General features: G+C 30.1%; 4 protein-coding genes across 11 annotated transcripts in view; 1 reads left to right on the forward strand and 3 right to left on the reverse strand.

Annotated features, from left to right (window-relative positions):
- LOC123306212 (calcium/calmodulin-dependent 3',5'-cyclic nucleotide phosphodiesterase 1-like) overlaps nucleotides 1-19,424 on the forward strand; it is a 312,151-nt gene extending 292,727 nt beyond the window's left edge. For 3 of the 8 annotated variants that reach the window (XM_044888137.1, XM_044888134.1, XM_044888130.1), the window contains exons 2-11: nucleotides 11,002-11,100; nucleotides 11,268-11,544; nucleotides 12,107-12,220; nucleotides 12,400-12,540; nucleotides 13,876-14,125; nucleotides 15,077-15,334; nucleotides 15,528-15,697; nucleotides 17,006-17,231; nucleotides 18,185-18,590; nucleotides 19,281-19,424. In XM_044888137.1, the coding sequence (XP_044744072.1) occupies nucleotides 11,396-11,544; nucleotides 12,107-12,220; nucleotides 12,400-12,540; nucleotides 13,876-14,125; nucleotides 15,077-15,334; nucleotides 15,528-15,697; nucleotides 17,006-17,231; nucleotides 18,185-18,590; nucleotides 19,281-19,342 (1,776 nt within the window). In that variant the 5' untranslated portion in view covers nucleotides 11,002-11,100; nucleotides 11,268-11,395 and the 3' untranslated portion in view covers nucleotides 19,343-19,424. The remainder of the gene's footprint in view (nucleotides 1-11,001; nucleotides 11,101-11,267; nucleotides 11,545-12,106; nucleotides 12,221-12,399; nucleotides 12,541-13,875; nucleotides 14,126-15,076; nucleotides 15,335-15,527; nucleotides 15,698-17,005; nucleotides 17,232-18,184; nucleotides 18,591-19,280) is intronic. The other 5 variants (XM_044888135.1, XM_044888131.1, XM_044888136.1 and 2 more) reach the window with 3 other exon arrangements.
- LOC123290372 (lysozyme 1-like) lies at nucleotides 630-1,792 on the reverse strand. The gene is made up of 3 exons (XM_044870518.1): nucleotides 1,599-1,792; nucleotides 1,360-1,521; nucleotides 630-876 (listed from the first exon to the last, which is right to left on the reverse strand). Exons 1-3 carry the CDS (start codon nucleotides 1,726-1,728, stop codon nucleotides 713-715), a joined length of 456 nt encoding a protein of 151 aa, XP_044726453.1. The 5' UTR covers nucleotides 1,729-1,792; the 3' UTR covers nucleotides 630-712.
- LOC123290374 (lysozyme-like) lies at nucleotides 5,125-6,545 on the reverse strand. Its single transcript, XM_044870520.1, has 2 exons — nucleotides 6,384-6,545; nucleotides 5,125-5,472 (listed from the first exon to the last, which is right to left on the reverse strand). The coding sequence occupies exons 1-2, from the start codon at nucleotides 6,517-6,519 to the stop codon at nucleotides 5,162-5,164; spliced, it is 447 nt and encodes a 148-aa protein (XP_044726455.1). The 5' UTR covers nucleotides 6,520-6,545; the 3' UTR covers nucleotides 5,125-5,161.
- On the reverse strand, nucleotides 6,958-9,499 carry LOC123290378 (lysozyme-like). Its single transcript, XM_044870525.1, has 3 exons — nucleotides 9,351-9,499; nucleotides 7,352-7,504; nucleotides 6,958-7,157 (listed from the first exon to the last, which is right to left on the reverse strand). The coding sequence occupies exons 1-3, from the start codon at nucleotides 9,487-9,489 to the stop codon at nucleotides 7,018-7,020; spliced, it is 432 nt and encodes a 143-aa protein (XP_044726460.1). The 5' UTR covers nucleotides 9,490-9,499; the 3' UTR covers nucleotides 6,958-7,017.
- Nucleotides 19,425-24,017: the final 4,593 nt, after the last annotated feature.

A 24,017-nucleotide genomic window follows, 5' to 3' on the forward strand; every position in this document is an offset into this window, starting at 1 on the left:
TAATTAAGATGTTTATGAAAAAATTGCATTTGTTTATTAAAATTGTTATAAACTATTGATGCTGACTGTTTTGAAAGAATAGCATTCCGAATTCGGAAGAAGCGAGTCAAAATATTAAGTAAAAGTTTGGAACGAGAAAAGTACCACGAATAAGGAACGAATCACTCTCGGCCGCTGTACTATTCATAAACAGGTTATTATTGCGGTATTTGCAATTTTTTATATTCTGTATAGTATATATATATATGAAATATATATCAAGGTATGTTAAATTTAGTCCCAATTTGTCGTACATGTATTTTCTACAGAGTCTCATACGGTATTTTTGCTATTAATTACTGTATAATCTATTCAGATTACAAAACAATGTTTGCGTTTTAAAGATCAAGAACTTTCTAATTTAAAGTGTTCATCTAATCTTTACCAGTTATGAATTAGAGGGAGGTTTTCAATGAACCGGTAAACTAACATTAAATTCGATACTCGTATAAGATATGCTTTGAAATTATCATTTTTCATTGAAGCATTCCTCAGGATTAAAAAAACCCTGTTCATTATTTATTAAAAAAATTTCAGAACTACAATTACGCGCATAATTAAAAAAAACAATGAAAATCTAATTACTCCTTATCTTATATTTTTCCAAATTATAAATGCTTGGTCTTTTTTTTTTTCTTAAAAATTTAAAAAGTATGCTGTATGGACATTTTGTTTAGTTCATACGTCTTCCTCTTATGATTGGAAAACAATCTTCGTAATCTGGTAACTGGTTGTCACAATATTTTAGCCAAGTGTTATGCCATGCTCCATAGCCTTGTTGGTAATAAATTCTTCTTGCGCAATTTATTGAAGCTGAAATACTATCTGATCGCAACTCTAAAAAAAAAAAAAATCTTATCAAGAACACTCCAATATGTTAACAAATGATTAAAAAACGTTTCTTTAATAAGCTGAGTCCAAGCTATAACCAGGACCGTTCATGGAATTTTTCACACGATACGTCTAGAATGAGATTGCCGTAATACGACAATTTTTACATAGCCTTCTTATAGCAATAATATCCATTTGTTTTTTTTTCCAAGAAAAAGAGAGAATCGAAATTTTGACATGATCGTCATCAAGTGTTGTTTGTATCCTTTGTTTTTTTTATTAAAACGAAGTTTTTATTTTGACCGAGAATGGAAAAAAGTGAGCCCAAAAAGGCCCGCCCAGACAATCTTAGGCGCAGATACGTTATATAAAATTTATTCCTTTAATAAAACTTCCATTATTATATTCTGAAATATAATTTGTTTAACAGTAAAAATTAATGAATTTATGTAAAACGATATCTGTACTTTACAATAATTCATACGATACCTTGGCATTTTGTTCTGCAATAATTTGCACTCGGTTTCGAGCCTTCAACACACCACCATCGATCACTGATCTTAAATGGACCATGATCCATACTACCATCGTCTCCTGGACCTCGCGTTACATTTGTATTGAAACCAGACTCTAGTTCTGCAATACAAGCCCCTAAAAGTTTATCAAATAAAGTTTTTTTCGTAAACACTTTTAATACAATTAATTTTGTTTTTTTATTTTAACCTTACAATTTGCCAGTTCTTTGAGTGTCATACCATGGCCATATAATTCTCTAACAAATTCACATCGTGTATATTCCTTTCCCAAACTTAAATTCAAACTTACGATTAATATTAACAACAAAACTTTAGACTGCATATTTTAGAAAATTATTTACAACTGTTATCTCATAAACGCACTTGCTGTACTAAAAAATTTAATCTTTTCTTACCCCCATGCATATAAATAAATCATAGTATGGAATATTAGACTGATCTTTTCCCAAAGAACGGAGGATATACCGGGTGTTCAAAAAGTTTGAGACCCTTTGAATTTTAGATAATAATGACTGAAAATTGGATTTGACCTTCTTGAACTTGGATTTGACCTTAACCTGGACCACATAATAAGTCAACTGACACTTAAAAAATAAAGTAACGGTGATAAATTCATATAAGCGAAGAAAATAATAGAAAAGTGGAAAAGAAAGCATGACAGAATTATGACAACAATTTTTGCAGCTTATAATAAACTTAAAATAAACTAAGATAATAGGTAGCTGTGAATCGCAATCGTTGGAAGGTATTCATTCTCTTCACTAGATAGCTATCTTTTAGTTTTTGTGATAAAATGTTAAAAATATAAATAAAAAAAACTATAAATTAAATAAATAAAACTATAAACACAATAAACTTCATTCTGAGTCACTTTTTATCAGATCGATATAACAATAATAATAAGAATGGGGTTTAACCTCCGTTTCTCTGACATATTCGCTTATAACAAAGGCCATCCACATCATTATTTGTTAATCCTAATTTATTTAACTTACATACATATATACAATTACATTTTGATGTGGGTGGAGTCGGTTACCTCGTTCTTATCCAAGCAACGACATTTTCATCAATGCTACCGCCCCCATTAATTATAATTGTTCACACTGCCGCTGCCTGTATTCGAACCCGCAACGTTTGTCTTGGTAGACAAACGGTCAAAGACTAGCTAACGCCTTAGATCGCTTGGCCACTTAGGCTCTGGATCGATATTTTTAATATTATTTGGAATGATTTTTAAATAAATAGCAAATAAAAACAAAAACGCTTTGTATAATTTATTTTATCAAAACTATTAATAATTATAATTTTTTGATTGAGTATGGAAAATTGATTTCATTATTTGATCGCAGATTCTCAAAACACTTTTCTAAATTTGGTAATCGATTTTGACAGTATACAATCCAACTTTCCCAAGCCGTATATCCATGTCGCTGGTATACTTTTTTTGCACAATTTACGGATGCTGTAATATCATCTGATCGTAGTTCTGTAAATAAAATTTTGTATATTTACAAAATTATAAATATTAGATAAAGAAAACGGCCTAATGGACATTTTTTGAATCTCAATATGTACTTCTGACAGAATACGTAGATATTTTTATGAACACAATTCCAAAAAATGAATTGTAATTCTTCGGCTCCGTCATTTGTACCAAATTTTTTTAAAAACATTGCTTATTTCCAAAAACTCTGCCAACGAAAACATTTCTTCGTTATGACCAAAGCAGGCAAAAGTTTACTTTCTCTCGAAAAATTTGATAAGCATTCCTTATATCTAATTATCCTCAAGTCATATTTGGGTAAATATTTCGTTATTTACTTAGAGCGTAAATTGTATTTTTTTGAATGCGTTACCTGCACATGTGACTCCACATATTTTACCAGGCTGATCCAAATTATTATTACACCAATAGCGATCACTTATTAAAAATGGTCCATGATCCATACTATGATCAATACCACCAGGGCCACGTGTTGCCAATGTATTAAAATTACTCTCCGATTCGGCAATACAAACCCCTAATAATAAACAATAGTTAAATTTTGAAACATTAAAATTAAAACTTTTTTTGTTACTTACAATTTGGAATTTCTTTTAATTCAATACCACGATTAAACAATTCCCGAGCAAAGTCACATCGTGTAAATATTTTTCCTAAACATGCATTTAGGCCTAATAATAAAACCAACAAAAAACATGTATACTTCATTTTATGGCGGACTTTTTTTAAGAACTGTACAAGTAAACAATTTCACTTTGTTTTGACTCAAATAAAGATTTCATTTTGATCGACTTTATTATCGAAGTATTTAGGATGATTAAAGTATGATAACTTCATATTTCATCGAGACTTAAATTTATCTAATGTCCGTTCAAAATAGCGATGAGCAAAACCAAGATCAAGACAAAAACTATAGTTACCTATCTTGATTTTGGTCCTTATCTTGACAATTGAATCTTGGTATTGCATTATTAGTTTTGATCTTAGTCGTGGTTTTACAGAATCGAATCTTGGTCTTTCAGAGTTGAGTCTTGATTAGGTCAAACTTTTTTTTTTATTGTTACAAAAAAAAGTAATTTCATGATTTTACAGAGTTCGCTTCAAAATTTAGAATTCAATAAAGATATTTTGTGATTAGAATTAGGCAACAGTTTTAGAAAAACCAGAAACCTTGCATACTTCTACAAAGTTTATGGTATATACAAACTTTTGACTTATCAACACATAGAAAAATATTTGTATCTAAATTAGCACATTTTTAAGCAAATTTTGAATGAACTATAAGTAATTAAAATTATCGTAAATCTATTTATTATCTCAGATCAAAGATCAATTAAAAATAATAATCCAATTATATGTAGACCGAAGTAATATTTCACAGTAAATATTAAAAATTATTCGAACTCCACTTTCTCTGTTTATTTATTATTTTTGGAAATCATGTCACTCACTACATCTTACGGTTATAAACTAATCGAAATGGATTCTGTGATACTCAAAACGAATGTTTCTATCTATGGAAATTAGAAAATTAAAAATGTCAAATATCAACTTACAAGTAAAAAGGGGGAGTTGAACAATCGGGAGACGCAACAGTTATAGGTACAACATAGCAAATTCTACGGCTGTTTGTGACACGTTGAATATAGAGTCGACTAGAGCTTGAGGTAACCTTCATATTCAAGGTTGAGGTCAAATTCAAGGTCACGTATTAGATTGTTCGAGTGAAATCCGAAATAAATAGGCAACTTGAATTGCGTATACGTTTTACATGTATAATAGTTTTTGATTATTTGACAAACGCTTAACATTTACGTCATACAAGTTGCCTATTTATTAATTTTGTAAGTCAATTTTAAAATTATACGTTCCATTGATTAAACAATTTATTTTTAATTAACAAATATAAACATTTTTGCTTCTAATTCATGCGTTACTAATGATATACGACACCTAAGAAACACATTCCGTGAGGTTTTAGCAAAATGCGAGCGGTTTCTTTCATTTTCTGTTATTAGCCGATTTTTGTAACATCTTTTACTGTACTAAATATACTAAAAAAGAATAACACTTGCATATAGGTGGAGATCTTGCTCCCGTTTTAACTTAATGATCCCAATTAACTCCTTATTTTAACTTAATGATCTGGTCGTGGAGTTAGGGTTAGGAGATTTGATTAGGTTGTCCGAAGAAAAACTAACTATGTACCAATAATTTAAACTTTTTTTATTACTTAGAAAATAATAAATTACAAAACACTACTAGAATTAGTAAAACATTCACTTAAATCCGGTAATTTACCATTACAGAATGCATACCAACTTTGCCAAGCGGTAAATCCATGATAGTAGTAAACAACTTTAGCACAATCGACTGATGCTTGAACATTATCCAATAATAAACTTTCACAAGCAACATTACATTGTTTACCTGGTGTACCTTTATTACACCAATAGTTATCACTTAGCAAGAATAAACCATAATCGAAGCTACCATCCCAACCGGGACCACGAATTGCTGATGTATTTCCATGACTTTCATGTTCAGCAATGCATACCCCTGAAAAATCAAAATCAAATTAGCATTGTGAACTTTTTTTTAATGCGCAAAAAATTCCAATCCAACTTGTTTTATATAAGACAATATTTTTGGGTCCTGACATAAAATTAACTTTCCAATAAAGCCAGTTGACTTTGTTCTTTTGAATTATTGTTTCGAATTACCTAATTATTTTACCATTTCACTTTTCGAAATGAATTGAGCCAGGTTTCTTTGACCATTCATTTCCATAGAAATTATTTATATGCTAAAATTATATGTCATGCCTTTTCCAAACTGAACGATTTTGAAAATCATCGCCAATTTTGTATTTTTTTCGGGTACGGAAACCTAAACTCGCACTTGAACATATAATAATATTTAAGAACACTCTCCCTTAAATTACCTTTCAAATGACACCAAAAAAATTAAAATCGGTTCATCCGTTTAGGCGCTACGATGCTACAAACAGATAAACACACAGACACACACACATAGCGGTCAAACTTATAACACCCCTTTTTTAAGTTCGGGGATTAAAAAAGGCTAGAATATCATATACAAGTGATACAAAACTTCAACAGAAATTTACTTTCTATTAATTGTGTATAGGCAATTTCATTACAGATATGATACACAAATTACATACCGAACAAAATTATATCTTAAATCGGTACGGTATATTTTTAGACCGTGCGTAGGTCTAGTTTCTTTCAATAGCCAGCCTGATAAACTTTGAAATGAGGAATAAACCATGAAATATTTTTCTGCAATTTAATTTAATAAACCAGAAATTCATTAGACCAGAAATAAGTGTCCTACCAATATTTGAGCAAAATTGTATAAACAACTCCGTGTTTCTCTTGGCATAATTATATTTTTCTACACAAATATTTTAACAGTTATGTAATATGTATTGCATAAGTACTTACAGTTTGGTAAATCTTCATCGGTGAATTCACCTTTTTGTTTAAATTCACGTGCAAGATCACATCTTGACAAAACTCGAGCGTTTATTTGATAAACGCTTATTAAAGCAAGTAAACAAATTACGAAAACAGATTTCATGTTTTTTTTTTCAATCAATTAGTATTTTAAACTGATAAGTTGTCTAATTTTTTCATAACTTTTATACTAAATTGAAAGGTACTTCAAAAATTAATTAATCTTATCATGAAAATCAGTTAAAGTTATTAATAATTAAATGAAAATTATTAAGAATTAACAATTGTATTGTCTATTTTTTACACAGAATTTTGACAGGAAATGCGCTTGTTACAAATCAGTTAACGATAAATTTCCTTATTAGATGTTTTTAATAGTTTTCTTCGTTGTTCCAAATTAAATAATGCCAAAAATTAAAGTTTTCCCTGGATCTATAACTTATTCAGATATACATTGACCTGCAAATACGGTAGTCACACTTGCAAAGCAAAAAAATTAATAAAAACCAAAAATTGTCTTGGAGAGGGTCAAAAATAAATTAATTAATCCATTTTTGCAGAAATAATCAATATTTATTTTAGAATTTGGTGCTTACAATTTACAAGCCATTTAAAATATGATTTAGTTGAAGCAATGTTGAACGGATTTTGCTTTACCATTTTTACATTTATTTTTCCAACCATACCATGCTTCAAACCCATGGCGATCATATACTTTTTTGGCACATTTTGCAGCTAAAGTTATATCATCTTTTAACAAATCTGAAAAACATATAGGTATGTTTCAAAAATTGATTGACAACATTCAATTCACGAAATATGTCCAGGTTTCATTTCAGTACTCATTTAAGTTGGCATAATATTTAGCCATATTGGCTTGTGTATTCCAAGAATTATTTTAATTTTGGAAAGATTAGGAGGATATTTGAGCCATTCTTATTTAAAAAAATTCTTACCATTGCAATTGACATTACAATCTTTACCATTTTTTCCATGTGCACACCAATAACGATCATTAATTTGAAATAGTCCATAATCGGTACTGCCATTATTATTTTTATGCGTTTTTTTTGTATCGCCACTGCTTTCACTAAGCACCAAACATGTCCCTGAAATAAACAAATCAAATTGGAGAGAACTGCCTAAAAATTGCCTACGGCTAGACTTGGATACATCAATAATTTACAACATTCGAAACTTAAAAGTAATTAATTAGCTAAAGCTAATTTTAGTGTCCCCTTGAACCATTAGCTGCTATATACCGATTGTAGGCTATCACAGCTCATTACCCATATAATATATATGAAGTAAGTTTTTATGGATGTTCTTATGTATAAAACAAAGAGGGAATGTGTACTGTGAGGGAATGTGTTAAAAGCTCCAAAATTTATTATCTTTTTTATTTTGAGACATAACACTACTACATCACTATTAGCTAGATGGATTTGGACTCCAAGCATATCAGTAGGGAGTGTCGATGATTTTTTTGCTTTAACAAAGGCTCGATCATATAAAAAACACTAGAGAACAATTTTTTTTCGAATGACTATAAAAAAAAACCAAAATAAAAGCCATCAAAGTTGTTATCTCTTTCTATCAAAACAGAATTTAACATGGAGTTTTTATGCCAAACATTATATATGACGTCGGATACTATGTCGGATTTCTCTGTCTAATATTTGTCTAATTAGTAGTTTAAAATATTTATACACTTTTTTTCATCTTTTTTGCGGTATTTTCATATTTTGTTAAGAAATACGAAAAAAAAATTTGGAAAACGGTTGACCCTGCAGGTCATCCCTGTAACTTCCCGCTAAGTATTGACTCATAACGTGTAAAAAATTTTATCTATTTTGATGTTATATCCACTCGCATTTTTTATGGCATTATTGATAAAAAAATCATTTTTATAAAAATCATTTTTATCGCTTTTTTTCGACAACGATATAATACGAACAAACAAACCGATTACGACCGACTTGGTGGCGATCGATGTAGTTTTTACACGTTGAGAGCTGATTATTTTTTGAAATCGATCGGTAGTTCTCTGAGCTCAAAAATGAAGATGTTCGATGCTTTTGAGCTTCTAGCTCAAAAATTTCATAGACGTTTGATAAAACACTATTTTTTAAATTTTCAAATCGCGATAACTTTAGAATGAATAAACCGATTTTCACGCGGTTGGTGACATTCGACGCAGTTTTTGAAGCTTCATGAAGAATCTTTAAGTTTCAATTGATAGAACAAAAAATTTTGAGGTGATTCCGAAAAAACGCTTTTTTGGATTTTCTTTCGTCAACGATAACTCACGAACGAATCAACCGATTTTGACCGGACTGGTGGTGATCGACGTGGTTTTTTGTGGATGTTGAGAGCTGATTAGTTTTTGGAATTGATCGATACAGCCGTTTGAAAGTTATTAAAAAAAAAACCACTTAAAAAAATTTTTTTTTGCAGTTTTTTTGTGATTTCTCGAAATCTATCGGTTCGAATCGGTCCAAATAGACCTCTAAATCTAAGTTTGGTCAAGCCCTTTCGAATGTCACCTACCGCGATCAAATCGGACAAGCCGTTCAAAAGTTATGAGAGGTTTACATACACACACACACACACACACTCATACATACATACAGCCATACAGACACCCTCGCGGAAGTAGTCAGGGAAGCTTCCTGACACCTTAAAACGTCGAGATCTGATGAAAACTCGATTTTGGCAAAACGGGGTGAAAACAATAACTTCCCTATTTTCTTAGCGGGAAGTTAAAAAACATCGATATTCCCTTTATTCTAGCCTATTCCAATAATTTACAGTCACGTAGATTTTGTAATTTTTCATTGAATTCGAAACAAATTTTAACAACGGTTTTGATTTCCGCGCCTATTTACCTTTCTGAACTTATCTTACACTGGTCAATTCAAATATAAATATTATTAAAAAAATCTTAAAACTTACAATCGTTTAATTGATTTTTCGGAAATCCATGTTTCAGTAATTCTTTAGCAAGTTCACATTCATTTTTAAATGTTTTTCCGTTTGCAAGATTATTGTTAGAGACAATAATTATTGTCACTAATAGTATTACGTATTTCATTAAGTTATACATTTTGTTCTGTTTAACGAATTTGTTTGAAATCGTACTTTTTTATAGGAAAATGTGATACTTCAGCCTGTTCACACGCTAGCTCTATTACAATTGCTATTCTTGTATCAAGAGTTATAAAAACTAATATTGTTAATTGTAGAAATATTCTATATTTCTATACACATATTCATGCTGTTGAATTTTAAACTTTATACAGTTGCTTTTACCACTTTTGTAAAAGTTGAAACGGCCGTAAAACCCATGAAGCCTCCTCCACGGTGCCACGAATTAGAATAAATTAGCGGGCGAAGAATGAGATTGCGGGAATGATACTTGTAACCATAAATATTTTGTCTCTATGTTCTCTTCAGAAGCCATTGATCAAAGGCAAAAAAGAGGTTCGTCAAGCTATTGTGTGTTATCTTTAAAAATTGGAGCTACCGAAAATTCTATCTAGATGTGTCCGTCGGCTTATTCGACATTCACTACAGAGTGGCTCTACAACAAGTCGGAATGGAAGATAGATCTTATGTTTCAAAGTCAGTACTGTGCTCATTTAAAAAAATATTTCATGTGAATGTACAAATAAGTAACCAATAAAAAAAGTAAATCATATGCGCACAATTTAAATCGTTTAAACTTTATAACCATTAACTTATCATTATTATAAATATTTGCTAATATTTTGTTTTGTTTTGAATAAATTATGACCATTAATTATATAATAAAACTATTACCAATGTTTCAATTTTTTACAATAATTTTTCAAAAAAAATTATGCATAAATACCTGGTAGTAAATTTTTTTAATCAAAGACCCTGTAAATACCGATCAAGGCTAAGGGAAATGAACAAGAACTTTTTTTTTTGTTGCTTTTTACACATGATGAATTTTTCCGCAACAAATAATTCCCCATCGATCTTACCGCCGTTCTGAAGGTACTCATGAAATTAAAGTTAATATATATATATAAAAAAAAAAAAAAAAAAAAAAAAAAAAAAAGATTCAGCAAATTATTAAAAGCATCACGAGCTTAAGAAGGGCGCCTCTCCGTATTCTCTAAATAACACCCTTGCTCAATTTTTTATTAACAACCTAAGGAATTCGACTTTGCCAAAATTATAACAAAATATTTCCACTAAAATTTCTAATGTAACAAACATATTTGCATTTCAGCGTACCGTGAAAGAAAACGAAATAATTTCGTGTATTTTCCTAAATAAAAATGTTTTAGCCTTGCCTTGACAAAAGCACTTATCAAAATTATTCAAAAATCTAATTACTACTACTTTTTGGGGTATTTGAAATTTTGAAAGAAGGAACTTTTTCAAAAATGCAAACATAAAATACAAGAATGTCAGTTTTATTTATTTATTCCAATAAAAATGCTAAGAAAAATTGTCATTTACTATTTTACTTATCTGTCCTTGTTCATATGTTTGTTGTTCATTTTCACTCTCATCATGTTGTTACACGATTTTTTTGATATCTATAGGAATATATTTTTCTAAATTGTTGCAGTTGCGAGTCCGCCAGATCGACGAATAACAAAAGACGACAGTGTTATTTGTTCGAGACAAGCAGCAACACAAGGAAATAATCGAAATGGTCAGTTAGCCAGTACGTAATTCTCTTGATATACAAAACCAATTCTATATATATATATTATATGTGTGTATTAATGTACACCTTTTTCCCGCATTTTTATATGTCATAATTGTGTTCGCATTTTCCCTACCATCCTGTGTAAAATTAATTATATTTGTTTTTTCTCTAAATTGTTACAGAACAAGGATCATTGACAATTGTGAGACGCAGCAGTGGGAAAAAATCAAATCGTACATCACCACAATCACCAACAGGATCGGGGGTCGCGGGCGCCATCGATTCGTTATCATCGTCCACGTCGGGGGCAATGGCTGCTGTGTCGAATACTTCGGTTACAACTTCCATGCAGCCAGCGTCATGTACAGACGATGATAGTATATTAGATACGGTGGACTTATCCACTGATAATTTACCAGCGGTTGATACACCTGATGCATGTGATAAGGCTGCACTCAGGTATATACGACTTTAGTGTAACAATATGGACTCTTTCACAAAAAAAAATTAAACTTTGGAATTAACTGAATATCGTGTGTAAAAAAACGCAATCTATTAGCAGTAATGAGAAGTTGCCAAAGATTAGAATCACTTAGTTAATAGTTAATTGCACAGCTTTAATTATTATTACATAAGTATCGGTTTTTCAACTGAAAAAAAATTTGTGTTTCCAAGGTTACGGCTTTATATCTTAGTAGCTATATTCATAGCATGTTGATGAAGCGAAACCAAAAGCTTTTACCCTTCTAAGTATTATTTATTATACATGACTGATCTCTATTGATTTAAATGAACGCAATACTTTTTATTCCTCTTCGAAGAAAAACGGTAAAATGAGACTGTTTCTAGTTTGAATTAAACTTTAATGATGATTGACTCCAAAACTATCTCCTTTGGATTACAGTCGGCTAATAGTTATGGTGTTAATTTCCATTTCCAAAAACAGTTTTGTGGAAGAGTTCCTATTTAATTGTCTATTTTTCTAAATATTAAATTTAATATTATATATATTTTTTGACAGGTTGCGATGCTTATTGCGACAATTGCAATGTGGAGAAATCTCTGCAGATTTATTGCAACGCAATTTGCATTATGCAGCTCGAGTGCTTGAAGCCGTTTTTATTGATGAAACAAAGTAAGTATTTTCTGGATCGAATTATCAACAAAATTTTATTAACAAATCATTTACAAATCTTTAAATTAATAAATAATTTTTAGCGTATATTAAAGTTTTTCAAGAAGAAAATATATATTATATTTTTCAAATTATAAAAATTATATTTTTTGTAATTCAAAAACTAATGCATACCCTAGGGAGACACCATCAAGAGGACAAAATAATGAAGAAACATCACATCAAGCGCCCTCCCGAACGACATCGTGCGAGCTGCGAAGTAATAATAGTACGCAGCCCGCAGTACAGCGTAGACGTCTACGGACGCCCGTCTGGGCAAGGTCTCAAATACATCATTAAAGTTCTTCACCTAAAAATATCATTTTTAATTTTCTTTTTTTCATTTTCACCTGTTTTTTATATGTAGTGTGTTAATTATCATGAGTGTATAATTACCTATCACCAAAATTTTGGGTCAGTGGGAAATTGCCACAAAAAATTTCAGTCTATTTGAAAATTTATTCGAGGTAGCTACATTTGAGAATCATAAAATTGAAATACTTCACCCTATATATAAAAGTTGCTGACTAATACTATGCTATAAAATAAATACCAGCATTGCTAGCATATTTTACATTTCACGCTAGACTAATTTTATAAAGCAGGCAAGAGAAAATTTGATTTAATCTTTTATTGAAGAGAATAATGTTTTGTATAAAAACATCGTGACAACCATGGGTGTAATGCCAACTCCAGAAACTCTGGTAGTTTTCAAAGAAAGACAAAATTTTGGTTGTAAAATAAAGTTTTGTTTAAGAATTTTTCTTGAAACCCAAAAAATAACATTTTCATTGTTTAATTTGACATTCGGTCTTGCCACTCGTAACTAAATCACCGGTGAAATGTATTTCAAAGTATTTCGCACAAAACTTGGTAAAATAAGGAAAAAATAAGTACATTGAAGTGCAGAACATTCATTAATGAAATAAACAACCTCCGGCGGAGTAGGTCGACCTTTGCGGCCCACACGAAATACTTCCTAGTATAATAAAGAGAGATAAATAAAAATAAAACACGACGAACTCGAAATCACTAGACCGAATGTTACAAAATATTCTGAGTCATTGCCGTTAATACGCTTCGATTGGCATTTCAACGAAGTTGATACCATTATTTGTTCGCGAGACATCGATCAGGAAAAAAACGACAACGAACGTACGTACATACTTTCGTAGACACATATACATATACTTCTTCTCAAAATGGGTATTAAGGTCTTGCCCATTTCGAAAATCGGGCCCATTACAATAACTTCCTATTCTGGGAAGTTAAAAAATCCGAAAATTTTATCAATTCAAAAAATACTTCATCTTCGGCAGTTCTTGGAAACTCTTTGAAATAATCGTTATGTACATATTTTATAAATGGGGGAACTTTTTTGGATACCAACTGATTTATTTATATAATTGCTATTTTTAATCATAAAGTAATAGTAAAAGTTAAATGATCATTTTTTAATAACAAATTCGCAATTAATGTGCCCACCAACTGATTCACTTCATTAAAATTTCCCGGAAAAAACAATTACAGCCATAGTAGAAATTATTTTGTTTACATGTTAATCTGACAAATTTCATGAATTAATTTAATTTTTTTTTTCCAATACAAAAAATTAGACGATTAGCCGATGAAGATGACGAATTATCCGAAGTTCAACCAGATGCTGTGCCCCCTGAAGTACGAGAATGGTTAGCGTCAACATTCACTCGACAATTGGCGACAACTCGACGTAAAGCTGATGAAAAACCAAAATTTCGGAGTGTTGCGCATGCAATACGTGCTGGTATATTTGTTGATCGAATATATCGGCGTGTTTCGAGTTCGGCTATGATGCAATTCCCACCAGAAGTTGTTAAAGTGTTGAAGGTGCTTGCATACAAATTTTAATAAATTTCCATTGTAAAAATTTCTTAGAATTAGGAACTTGGGTATTATTTGGCCTCCAATTTCTATTATATGATAATAATGGGGATTATAAAAATAGACTTATGATGTAGAAATAAGATTGTTTATAAGTTAATTTTATTTGGTTTGTTGATAAGTGGAAATAAACTCCATACTTGAAATTACTATCAACCACTATGGGTACTTCAAATCCTATGCTAATTTTATCTTGTACTACCTATACTAGCAGTTATCCACCCGCTTCACTGAATAATTGCAATTGTAAAAACAAAGGCTACCACATTACAGCATTCACTTTACTTTCCTGGCTCTCATTTAAACTCTCTTTTTGGTCCCAATTTCATGGGTTTTAATTGGCTGATAATGTGTGGCTTTCCATAACGGAAAGATTTTTTAAAATCGATTTCGTAGTATTTCAGTTTATCCATTACAAACATTCAAATTGACAAAATTTTCTCTTTATTTAATTAGTTCAGATTATAAATCACAACAACTCAAGGGTAACCCAATTTCTTAATCAGGATTATTCAATTATATTGAACTTCAAATGACTAATTTCAATAAAATTCACTTCGTGTTTCTAAGCTGCTATTTGATATAAAACTTTCTTGAGTCGTTGATATAACATCTTAAGATATTTCTATCGGAATTAGAGAAAACGCGATATCTAAGAAAGAGAAAAAATATAATTCTCTAAATAGTAGACAATATTTACAGGCACCTAAGCAACAAGTTCGAATTGGTGAAATTTTACATCCTTCTGTGTTCATATTTTCAGTATTTGCACTCCGAAACGTTCAATTTAAAATTATTATTTTTAATATCGTACTCCTAATTACAACTTTAAATAAGAAATTATAATGAATTTGGTAAAAGAATTTAAAAAAATTAAAGTTTATAAATATTTTTTAGACATTAGATGATTGGTCATTTGATGTATTTGGATTAAGTGAAGCAGCGACATCACAACCGTTAAAGTATTTGGGCTATGATCTATTAAATCGTTATGGTATGATACATAAATTTAAAGTACCACCATCAATATTAGAAACATTTCTAAGTCGTATCGAAGATGGCTATTGTAAATATAAGAATCCATATCACAATAATTTACATGCCGCCGATGTTGCACAAACTGTACATTATATGTTATGTCAAACGGGTCTTATGGTAAGTCATTTATTTTTAAAACCCTTTATTGAGTAATAACTAATAAGGTATATTTTGAAGTATAGGTTTTAAATTAATTCAAAATTTCATAGTTTTGGATCTCTCCCTCTTCGTTCGCCCATTACATTAGTTTTCGATTAATAATAAATAATTTAATAATATATAATTTTATATTAAACTTTTTGTTTTGTAGAATTGGTTAACTGATTTAGAAATATTTGCAACATTAGTTGCAGCAATTATCCATGATTATGAGCATACAGGAACCACAAATAATTTTCATGTTATGTCTGGAACAGAAACAGCTTTATTATATAATGATCGTGCTGTTTTAGAAAATCATCATATCAGTGCAGCGTTTAGGTATGTTGTCAATCATTATTTTATTAAACTGGTTGGTTTAATCAAATAAAATCTCTATAAGCAAAATCCCCGCGGCTATTATAAGACACTGGCTAAACGGCAGGCATGCTGTAACCGGTATTATTGCAGGAACTCTTGCAGTGGGGAGGAGAAAGAAACAATGTCTCATCTTCTCTACCACTGCCCAGTTCTTGCTATGAGGAGGACTCACTTGAGTCAGTCTATCTTTGACGACCACTCCAACCTGAATTCCCTAGACGTCAAAGCTCTGTACTGCTCTTAAACAACTCCAAATGGCTCATGGAGTAGTGACCGGGGATTTACTTATCCTCAAACCCAGTACTTAATGAGTTCGAACTCAGGACCGCCACTCTAACCTAACCGAACCTAAACCGAATTACTAACGAAAATTATAATATTTACCTTTGACTTTTGATTTTGTTAATGAATTTAATTAACACTAGCAGTGATACCTTATAAAGTACCTATTATAGAGCGGGTCAGTTAGAAAAGCTTTATGGTAATGTCAACTTCAATTGTCTCTGAAGCTCATAATACATGTGTCTTGGTTCTAAGTCTATTTAGAGCAGGTAGAAGGTCTCAAGCCTAAGCGATATAAGGATTGCACTGTTCGAATATTTGTAGAAGTATGAAGTCTGCATTTATCTTAAATACTTAATGTGATACTGAGAAACTTTTTATTGAAGCTGAATGAAAAGAAGATATAGTCTAAGCTAAAAATTAAACTCCCGCAAATGTGTAGTAGCAATTGGATCCCTAACTAACAGATCTCTGTAAGTCCTTTTTTCCTTTCTAGAAAGTAACTCGTCTAGATATAGGCCTCTATCACAGCAATGGAAAACATACAACACACTTCTATATAGAGGAAGTCTTGAAAGTTCTTCTAATTTCCTTCTTATGGACTTAAATACATTTCATTAGTGTCCTTTAGGTATTATCTACGATGAGACCACTAAACTGAATCCAGCCATAACTACGCACAATCCAGCCTCACGCCTTTTATGATGTGTAGTTATATACCTAATGTGAGGGCTAGTTGTAGGCCTTGTCTGAAACCTTTATGATCGAGATCAGCTTGTCAAATTCAATACTGATCTAACTATGAGAAAGCTTTTCAAAACATTCAGGGACAATCCATTATCGGTATCTAGAAATCTTACCGATCCGAAGTGTAGTCGGGTTAATAAAAGCTTTAACAAATACCACAAATTTCAACTACTTGTAAAAATACACGAGAATTCTTCTAGAATATGAAATTCATAATTTTTTATCATTTAAAATTTTTAGGGTAATGAAAGACGATGAATGCAATATATTACAAAATTTGTCACGTGATGAATTTCGTGAATTTCGTACATTAGTAATTGATATGGTATTAGCAACAGATATGAGCTTTCATTTTCAACAATTAAAGAATATGAAGAATTTAATATCATTAGCTGAACCAACTGTAGATAAATCAAAAGCTGTATCATTAGTATTACATTGTTGTGATATATCACATCCTGCAAAGGTACGTATCTGATTTAGTTTCTTTTTATTCTGATTCTTCCAAAAGCCAAAACGATGCTGATAGCCTAATGAATGTATATTATATTGAGAAATCTTTAAAGAAACTGGTTTCAAAATAAGCCTGTTAAAACGAAAAATAATGTTTGGTTGTGTAATATCATACAAAATACTCGACTAATCGTCCAAGGAACTCGATCTTTGTTATTTTGGTCTAATAAGTTACTTTATATAACGAATCGTAAAGGGGTATTGTACCACTAAAGAACATTTCTAAAAATTGTGAAACAATTTTTTTTTACAATTTCGATAGCAGCCAGAAAGAAAATTTTTACCCATAAAATAAAAAACTCGAGTTCATTAGATGGTTGAATAATAATTTAGGCATAATTTCTGAGATATCGTCCAAAATCCCATACAAACCTTTTCTAAGATTATTTTGAATCATTTTCTTGGAAAATATTTGTTTGATCGTAAAAATTTGGAATCTACTTTTGTTTCTACTCATGCAAAGTCCTTTTGCTCTAACAGGTAATCTATTATAGGGCCTGAGAGCTTTCTTTTGCCCAAGAACGGTTTTTACCTTAAAAATTTCCATAGCCAGAACTTCTCTTAGAGGGGATTCGGAAAGTTTTAAATTGGCAACAATTCTTCTATTTAATAATCGACTCAGTTTCTTCAAACTTTTTGAATTGTTGAAGCTTATAAAGAGGCACTTTCCCCGTTTTTTGTAATGGGTCTTCTCAATTTTAACGCTTTATTATTTTGCTTAGCGTTCCATTTGTACTAATCAGAACAATCATAGGTGTCAGCTGTCAAATTTCAGGCTGTAACTGTTTGTAAAATTTAAATTGTGCTCATTATTGAGACAGCCCTTAGTTTTAATAATTTCTTGTCCCTAGCTATTAAAAAAAAATTCTATGAATTTAAATTTACATTTTTTGTTCATCTTGCAAGGAATATGACTTACATCATCGTTGGACCATGCTATTATTAGAAGAATTCTTCCGACAAGGTGATAAGGAACAAGAATTAGGTTTACCATTTAGTCCATTATGTGATCGTAACAATACATTGGTAGCAGAATCACAGATTGGTTTTATTGAATTTATTGTGGAACCCAGTTTATCTGTATGTAGTGATATGTTAGAAGTAATATTAGGACCATTTGCATCGGCAAATACGACCACAACGTCAGCATCCGGATCAGCAACTATTGTACATCATCAACAAACAATCGAAGAGAAACCGGGTAGTCAACAGACATCATCACCGTCAAAGAGTAAGAAAACAAAAATACAAAGACCATGGGTACATTGTTTGCTTGAAAATAAACGAATATGGAAAGAACAAGCTGCAAAAGGTAATTTTATAATATTTATAGGATAAGGGATTCTATTCCAGAAAAAGTAAATATGGAATACTTACATGGGTTGAGTACCACAGAAATTTCGCAAATCTTAACTGTCGCACTAAACTTTTTTCTGAGTCTTGCAGAAAATAACAAAAATTAAAAAAATTATCCAAGAATCCTATCCGCATCAAACAGTAAGAGAAAGGCACCGATTAATCGGTTACTGTACTATTCGAATTTTTTCTTTCGGTCTATGTGGTGCCTATCGTATAAATATATTAACCTTTACCACACTGTCACGGAATATCGTCACCGAGAATACTCACAAAAGTTAGGCGAAGTGAAGCATTCACTAGCATACACTCCTCTTACTTCGTAAGTATATCATAGTTATGGCTGACATCGAACTTCGATGATCGAAGTGTCAACAGCACCGGCGTTAGCCAACACGAGGCCCTGGAATTTGGCACATAATGCCCTTAGAATGAGGCATTTTCATAATGTTATTATATTTGCAATAAAGTGAGTTGCGCTAGAGATATTTTTCTCGAAACGGATGGAATGAATATTGAGAAATTTTCAATATTTCAACGTCATGTATAATTTGATCAAATCCTGCTGTTATAGCTTGGATCACTTTGTATAAATAACTTTTTAACGTAAAATATCGAGTATAATTGAAATAATTTTTGCTTATAGATGCCGAAATTCGAGCTCAAAATGCACAACAACAAGAAAATCCACCATCTTCAGAAGAATAATAAGTAATAATTATAATCATATTTAGAAACTACTACAATATGATATATAAAATTTAGACTAATAAAAAAAAATACTTTTTCCGCCCCATTTATATGAAATAAATAAATATAATTATACAAAAAGAAATTTGTAACTTTAAAAATATATCAAAAAAATTTACAATCTAAAAAAAACTAAACTGCTGCGAGACTACTTATTTAGGAAACTTATGTAGTTGCTATTACATATATGTATCACAAGTTGCCAGTATAACACGATTTTTTTCATGAATAGTAAAGACCAGTTAACAACGTCTTCTTATGGCAAACAATTCATGTTTTTATCTTTCAGGCTATTATTTTAACTTGTCTGCAAGTAATTTGTTCAACAATTTCGGTTTAAGACACGTGCAGTTGGAAAAATATACTTAATTCTTACTATTCAGTATTTATCATAGAGATAGATAATACCATAGAGCTGTACTGACATAGGAAATTGCAGGCGTATACGAGAGACAAAGACAGCTGTACCCGCCTACTTTATATGTCTCTATTTACTACGATCACCCGGTATTTATAAACTACAACTCAATGTCAAATCTTAAGCTTTCAAGACTCTAATATTGTGAATTAACTATTGATGAAAAAACATCAAAAGCTTCATGCAGAGTAGACTGGTGAAGCTTTAAAAAAAGAGTTAAGTTTTAAAACAAATAAATCGACTTGATAAATGATCGTTTCTTTAAAATTTGCAACTTGCATTACATATATGTCATATACAATTGCCTATATACTTTCAAGGTATTTACTGTAGCAAAATATTAAATCATTTTGATTTTTTTCTAAATAGAAATAATAAAATAATAATAATATTTAAAAAAAAATAGTTGATACTTAAATATAATAATTATATTAGAAAATTAAATAAAAAATGATATTTACACATTTAAAAATAAAAATCAGCGGGTTCTGATTAAAAAGAAAATAGAATTTAAATAATTTAAAAAGAAATTGTAGAAAAAAAATAATTATATACACAAAATAATTAAATATATTGTAAAACTTAAAAATATTATACCTATTTAAACTGAAAAAAAATTACATATGAATAGATGTTTAAATGAAAAACAACAAAATCGACCAATAATTAAAAAAAAAAAAAATCAGAAACATTATATATCTTATTTAATGTAGATTTAAAAAAGAAATATTATATATATATGTATATCGGATAAAAAATACTGTGTGCTCTCTCTAAAATTAAACTTGTAAAATATTTGAAAAAAAAGTAATATTTTGTAAATATTTTTAATACATATTTTAGAATTATTCTTATAAAAACAAAAAAAATTTATTGCAATAAGTATAAATTAATGAAATCAAAAAGATATTATTACTCTAAAATACGTGGTATGTCACATTTTCATTGACAGATTTTATTTTCTTGACTGTTACAGTTATTTACAGCAGGTATGGGCAAACGTGACTTACTATTAGAGAAACTGAGACAGATAGAAGAATCTTATAACCGTCTCGCTTCCTCCTCTACACACAATAAAGTTATAACAATGGTGACTTCGACTTAAAATAACTCGCCCATGCCTGATTTAAAGCCTAAGCAAAGCTATTTGACGCAGGAGCAAGATCAATTTTGTTACTCCTCCAGAATACTCCATAGTTTTATTATTTTTAATTGAATCTTGCGTTGGTAGATTAACTTCATGGGGAAGGGAAACATCCCTTTTCAACTTGTCATAAGGTTTTCCGAGTCAGTTTTTGAGCCAGAGGAAAGTTAGAAGCTTTTGCTTTTATCTTTCTAATGGAAATTTGTTTTATCACCAATTCTGTTTGTTAACATTTAAGAAAATAATATCAGTGTTAATTGTGGCACATTCTGTTTGGTGTACGCTCTATACTTACTATCTATCGACATTTTGCTATCATGTTTTCGGATAAGCGTATACTATAATCATCTCAGATGTAGATATTAAACTTACAATTTAACCAAATAACCATCGTTTTCGTCTTGTTAAAGTTAGTGCTGGAAACGAAGCCTTTTTCTTTTTTAAACAAAGATCGGATTAATTTAAGAAAATTTTGTTAGTCTTATTTCAAATTACTCTCAGTTAGTCAGAAAATTGTACTTTAAATTTAACTAATATCTTCAGGGCCATAATTTTGAACAGTTTTCGATTATTCGGAAAAAAATGACTTGACCTGTTCATATCTTCAAAAGTTAGACAAAACTTTTGTACTAGTTTTTGTACTCAAATATGAAAATACCGCAAAAGACATGACAAAAAGTGAAATTAAAATTAAAACCGAACAAGAAATACGGATGAAATAAGCATTTTTAACTACTTATTATACAAAGATATCTGACAAAATATTTGACGTCATATACTATGTTTGCCATATAAGAACTCCATGCAAAATTTTGTTTAGTTAGAAAGAGATACAAATATTAATTCCTTTTTTTCTTGGTTGTGTTTATAGTTACTGGAAAAATAATTTTTCTCTGCTGTTTGTTATAAGAATGGGCTTTTATTAAAGCAAAAAACATTTATCATTATTTTCCATGATCATTGAACTTGAAAAGGAAGAAATTCATAAAATTTTCCTTTAATAAAAATTCGTTTAACTTTGTTTTAAGCTAATATTAATACGATGAAAACGATTCTATCGACACAAATCCCTTATAAACTATGGTACTCGAGTCATCTGCTCGAAAGAAACCATGCCTTGAAATAGACGAAATATAAAGTATTATTAAAAGTAAAGTATTATTATAATAATACATATAATTGAATTAAATCAAATTTTTGTAATTTTTAGGTCTATCTTTTATTGTGGGCCATTTGCCATAAGATATGTGAAGGGTCCTACCTTCAATCAATTTTCTTTAGTTTTTTATGTAAGTTTAATATTAACATCTGCGTCTAAAAAAACATTTTCACTCTATATTGTACTATCAAAAAAATTGCCAAAAAAAAATTGTCATTCTTACTAGAGAAAAATATATAAATTCATTCTCAAAAATGCCTTTAAAAATTTTCATAAATGTCATTAGTAATAAAATTCATTCAAATTTTTTCAAAAAAATATTGCATTAATATTTTTATAAAATAAATAAAAATTAATTTTGAAAGAAAGGAGAGATTAATAATATAAAAAAATTTCGAACACCAAAAATAAGCTGGATGGGTGCTGAAACTTATTGATTATTTTTTGTCAACATTATATTTTAGAAATTTCCCTTAGTATACAGGAGAGCATGGCACCAAATTCAAAGATATCTCAAGAAATAATTCAGAAGAAAAATATTTTTTTGTTTTGTGGAATATTTACTCCGTGTTTATTAAAATTTTGAGACATAACAAAAAAAAAATTCACTACCGTTAATTTTCGGATCTCTTAATGTCACGACACCTTCCACAAATGTAATGAGACTTTGTTTTCAAAGCTTTCGAAACAAATATCTTCTTACTGGAGTAAAATTTAATAGTATGTTTGGAACTGTTGCTGACGGGTGGGCGAAGAAATGAAACACCGATTACTTCGGACCTCGAAGATTCGATTACCAATATACAAGATAATTCATCTTCTCTATAAATTTTATAAACGGTGTGATTTTTATTCTTACCCCAACCAATTAAATTAATTGTTTGGAGGTACGAATTTTCTTTCGACTGCTTGCTATCGATTTGAAGGTTGTAAGTCAATAAAATATTCACAAAGTATAAAAATGTATCTATGAAACTTTTCTGAGACAAACTTTGGTGTGTTAGCCTCTTTTCCTTAAAAATACAATCAAATAAATTTTTTACAAAGCAATCTATTTAATTTAAAATATTGTACTTATATTTTCACGTGATAGCCGAAGCGTGATTTAATTCTACAAACATAAACGCTCAAACAATCTCACTGCACAAATATTTATTTTAAGAATTTAGCTCAAAGAAAAATAGATGTTTGTGATAGATAACTATATAGTAGAAAAATAAATGGGACCTTTATTTTAATCAATGTTGTTCAGGGCAAAGTGTAAGTGTATAGTTTTTTGGAAAGTTTCGAGTGAAATATCGTGTGTTCTTTCTGTGAGAAAAGTTAAGACATTTCGTAAAGTAACCCTCTTTGAATTGACAACATTCTCTATTTTGCGATTTTCATTCATTTGTACACAACTTTGGATAGCCGTCGTAATTCATTTTATCTACGCCTGTGAAATAAGAACTACTTATTCACTCATTTTTCCGAAGGATAAACATTTTAATATTGCACGAATTTTCAACCAATGAAATTAGCCAAATTACTTCCAAAATTTAAAGAATAACAAGTTACTAAAGTTACTTTTTTAATGTTCCAGTTTTCTTAATAACTCATGACAAATTTTAAATTATAATTACCGTTTATTTTCACATTTTACAGGCGTAGCCAAAGTTTTGTACGATATGCGTGCGATAACGTCTTATTTAAGTCCTTCTACGATTGTCCAACTCGTGCTTCAGACTCGTTGCGTAATATTTGCATGCCTACGTCACTAATGCTATTAACAAACTTATAGCGCAAATAACTATTTCACCGCTTGTATGAACCTACGCCGTAAATTTTCTTCTTCACAACTGCCTTTCTTTCCAACAGTTTAGCCTACATAGATATTCAGAAATTAGCTACAGGAATATTTTCCACAAAGAAC

Source organism: Chrysoperla carnea, chromosome 1, assembly GCF_905475395.1.
Source record: "Chrysoperla carnea chromosome 1, inChrCarn1.1, whole genome shotgun sequence".
NCBI classification, from domain to species: domain Eukaryota; kingdom Metazoa; phylum Arthropoda; class Insecta; order Neuroptera; family Chrysopidae; genus Chrysoperla; species Chrysoperla carnea.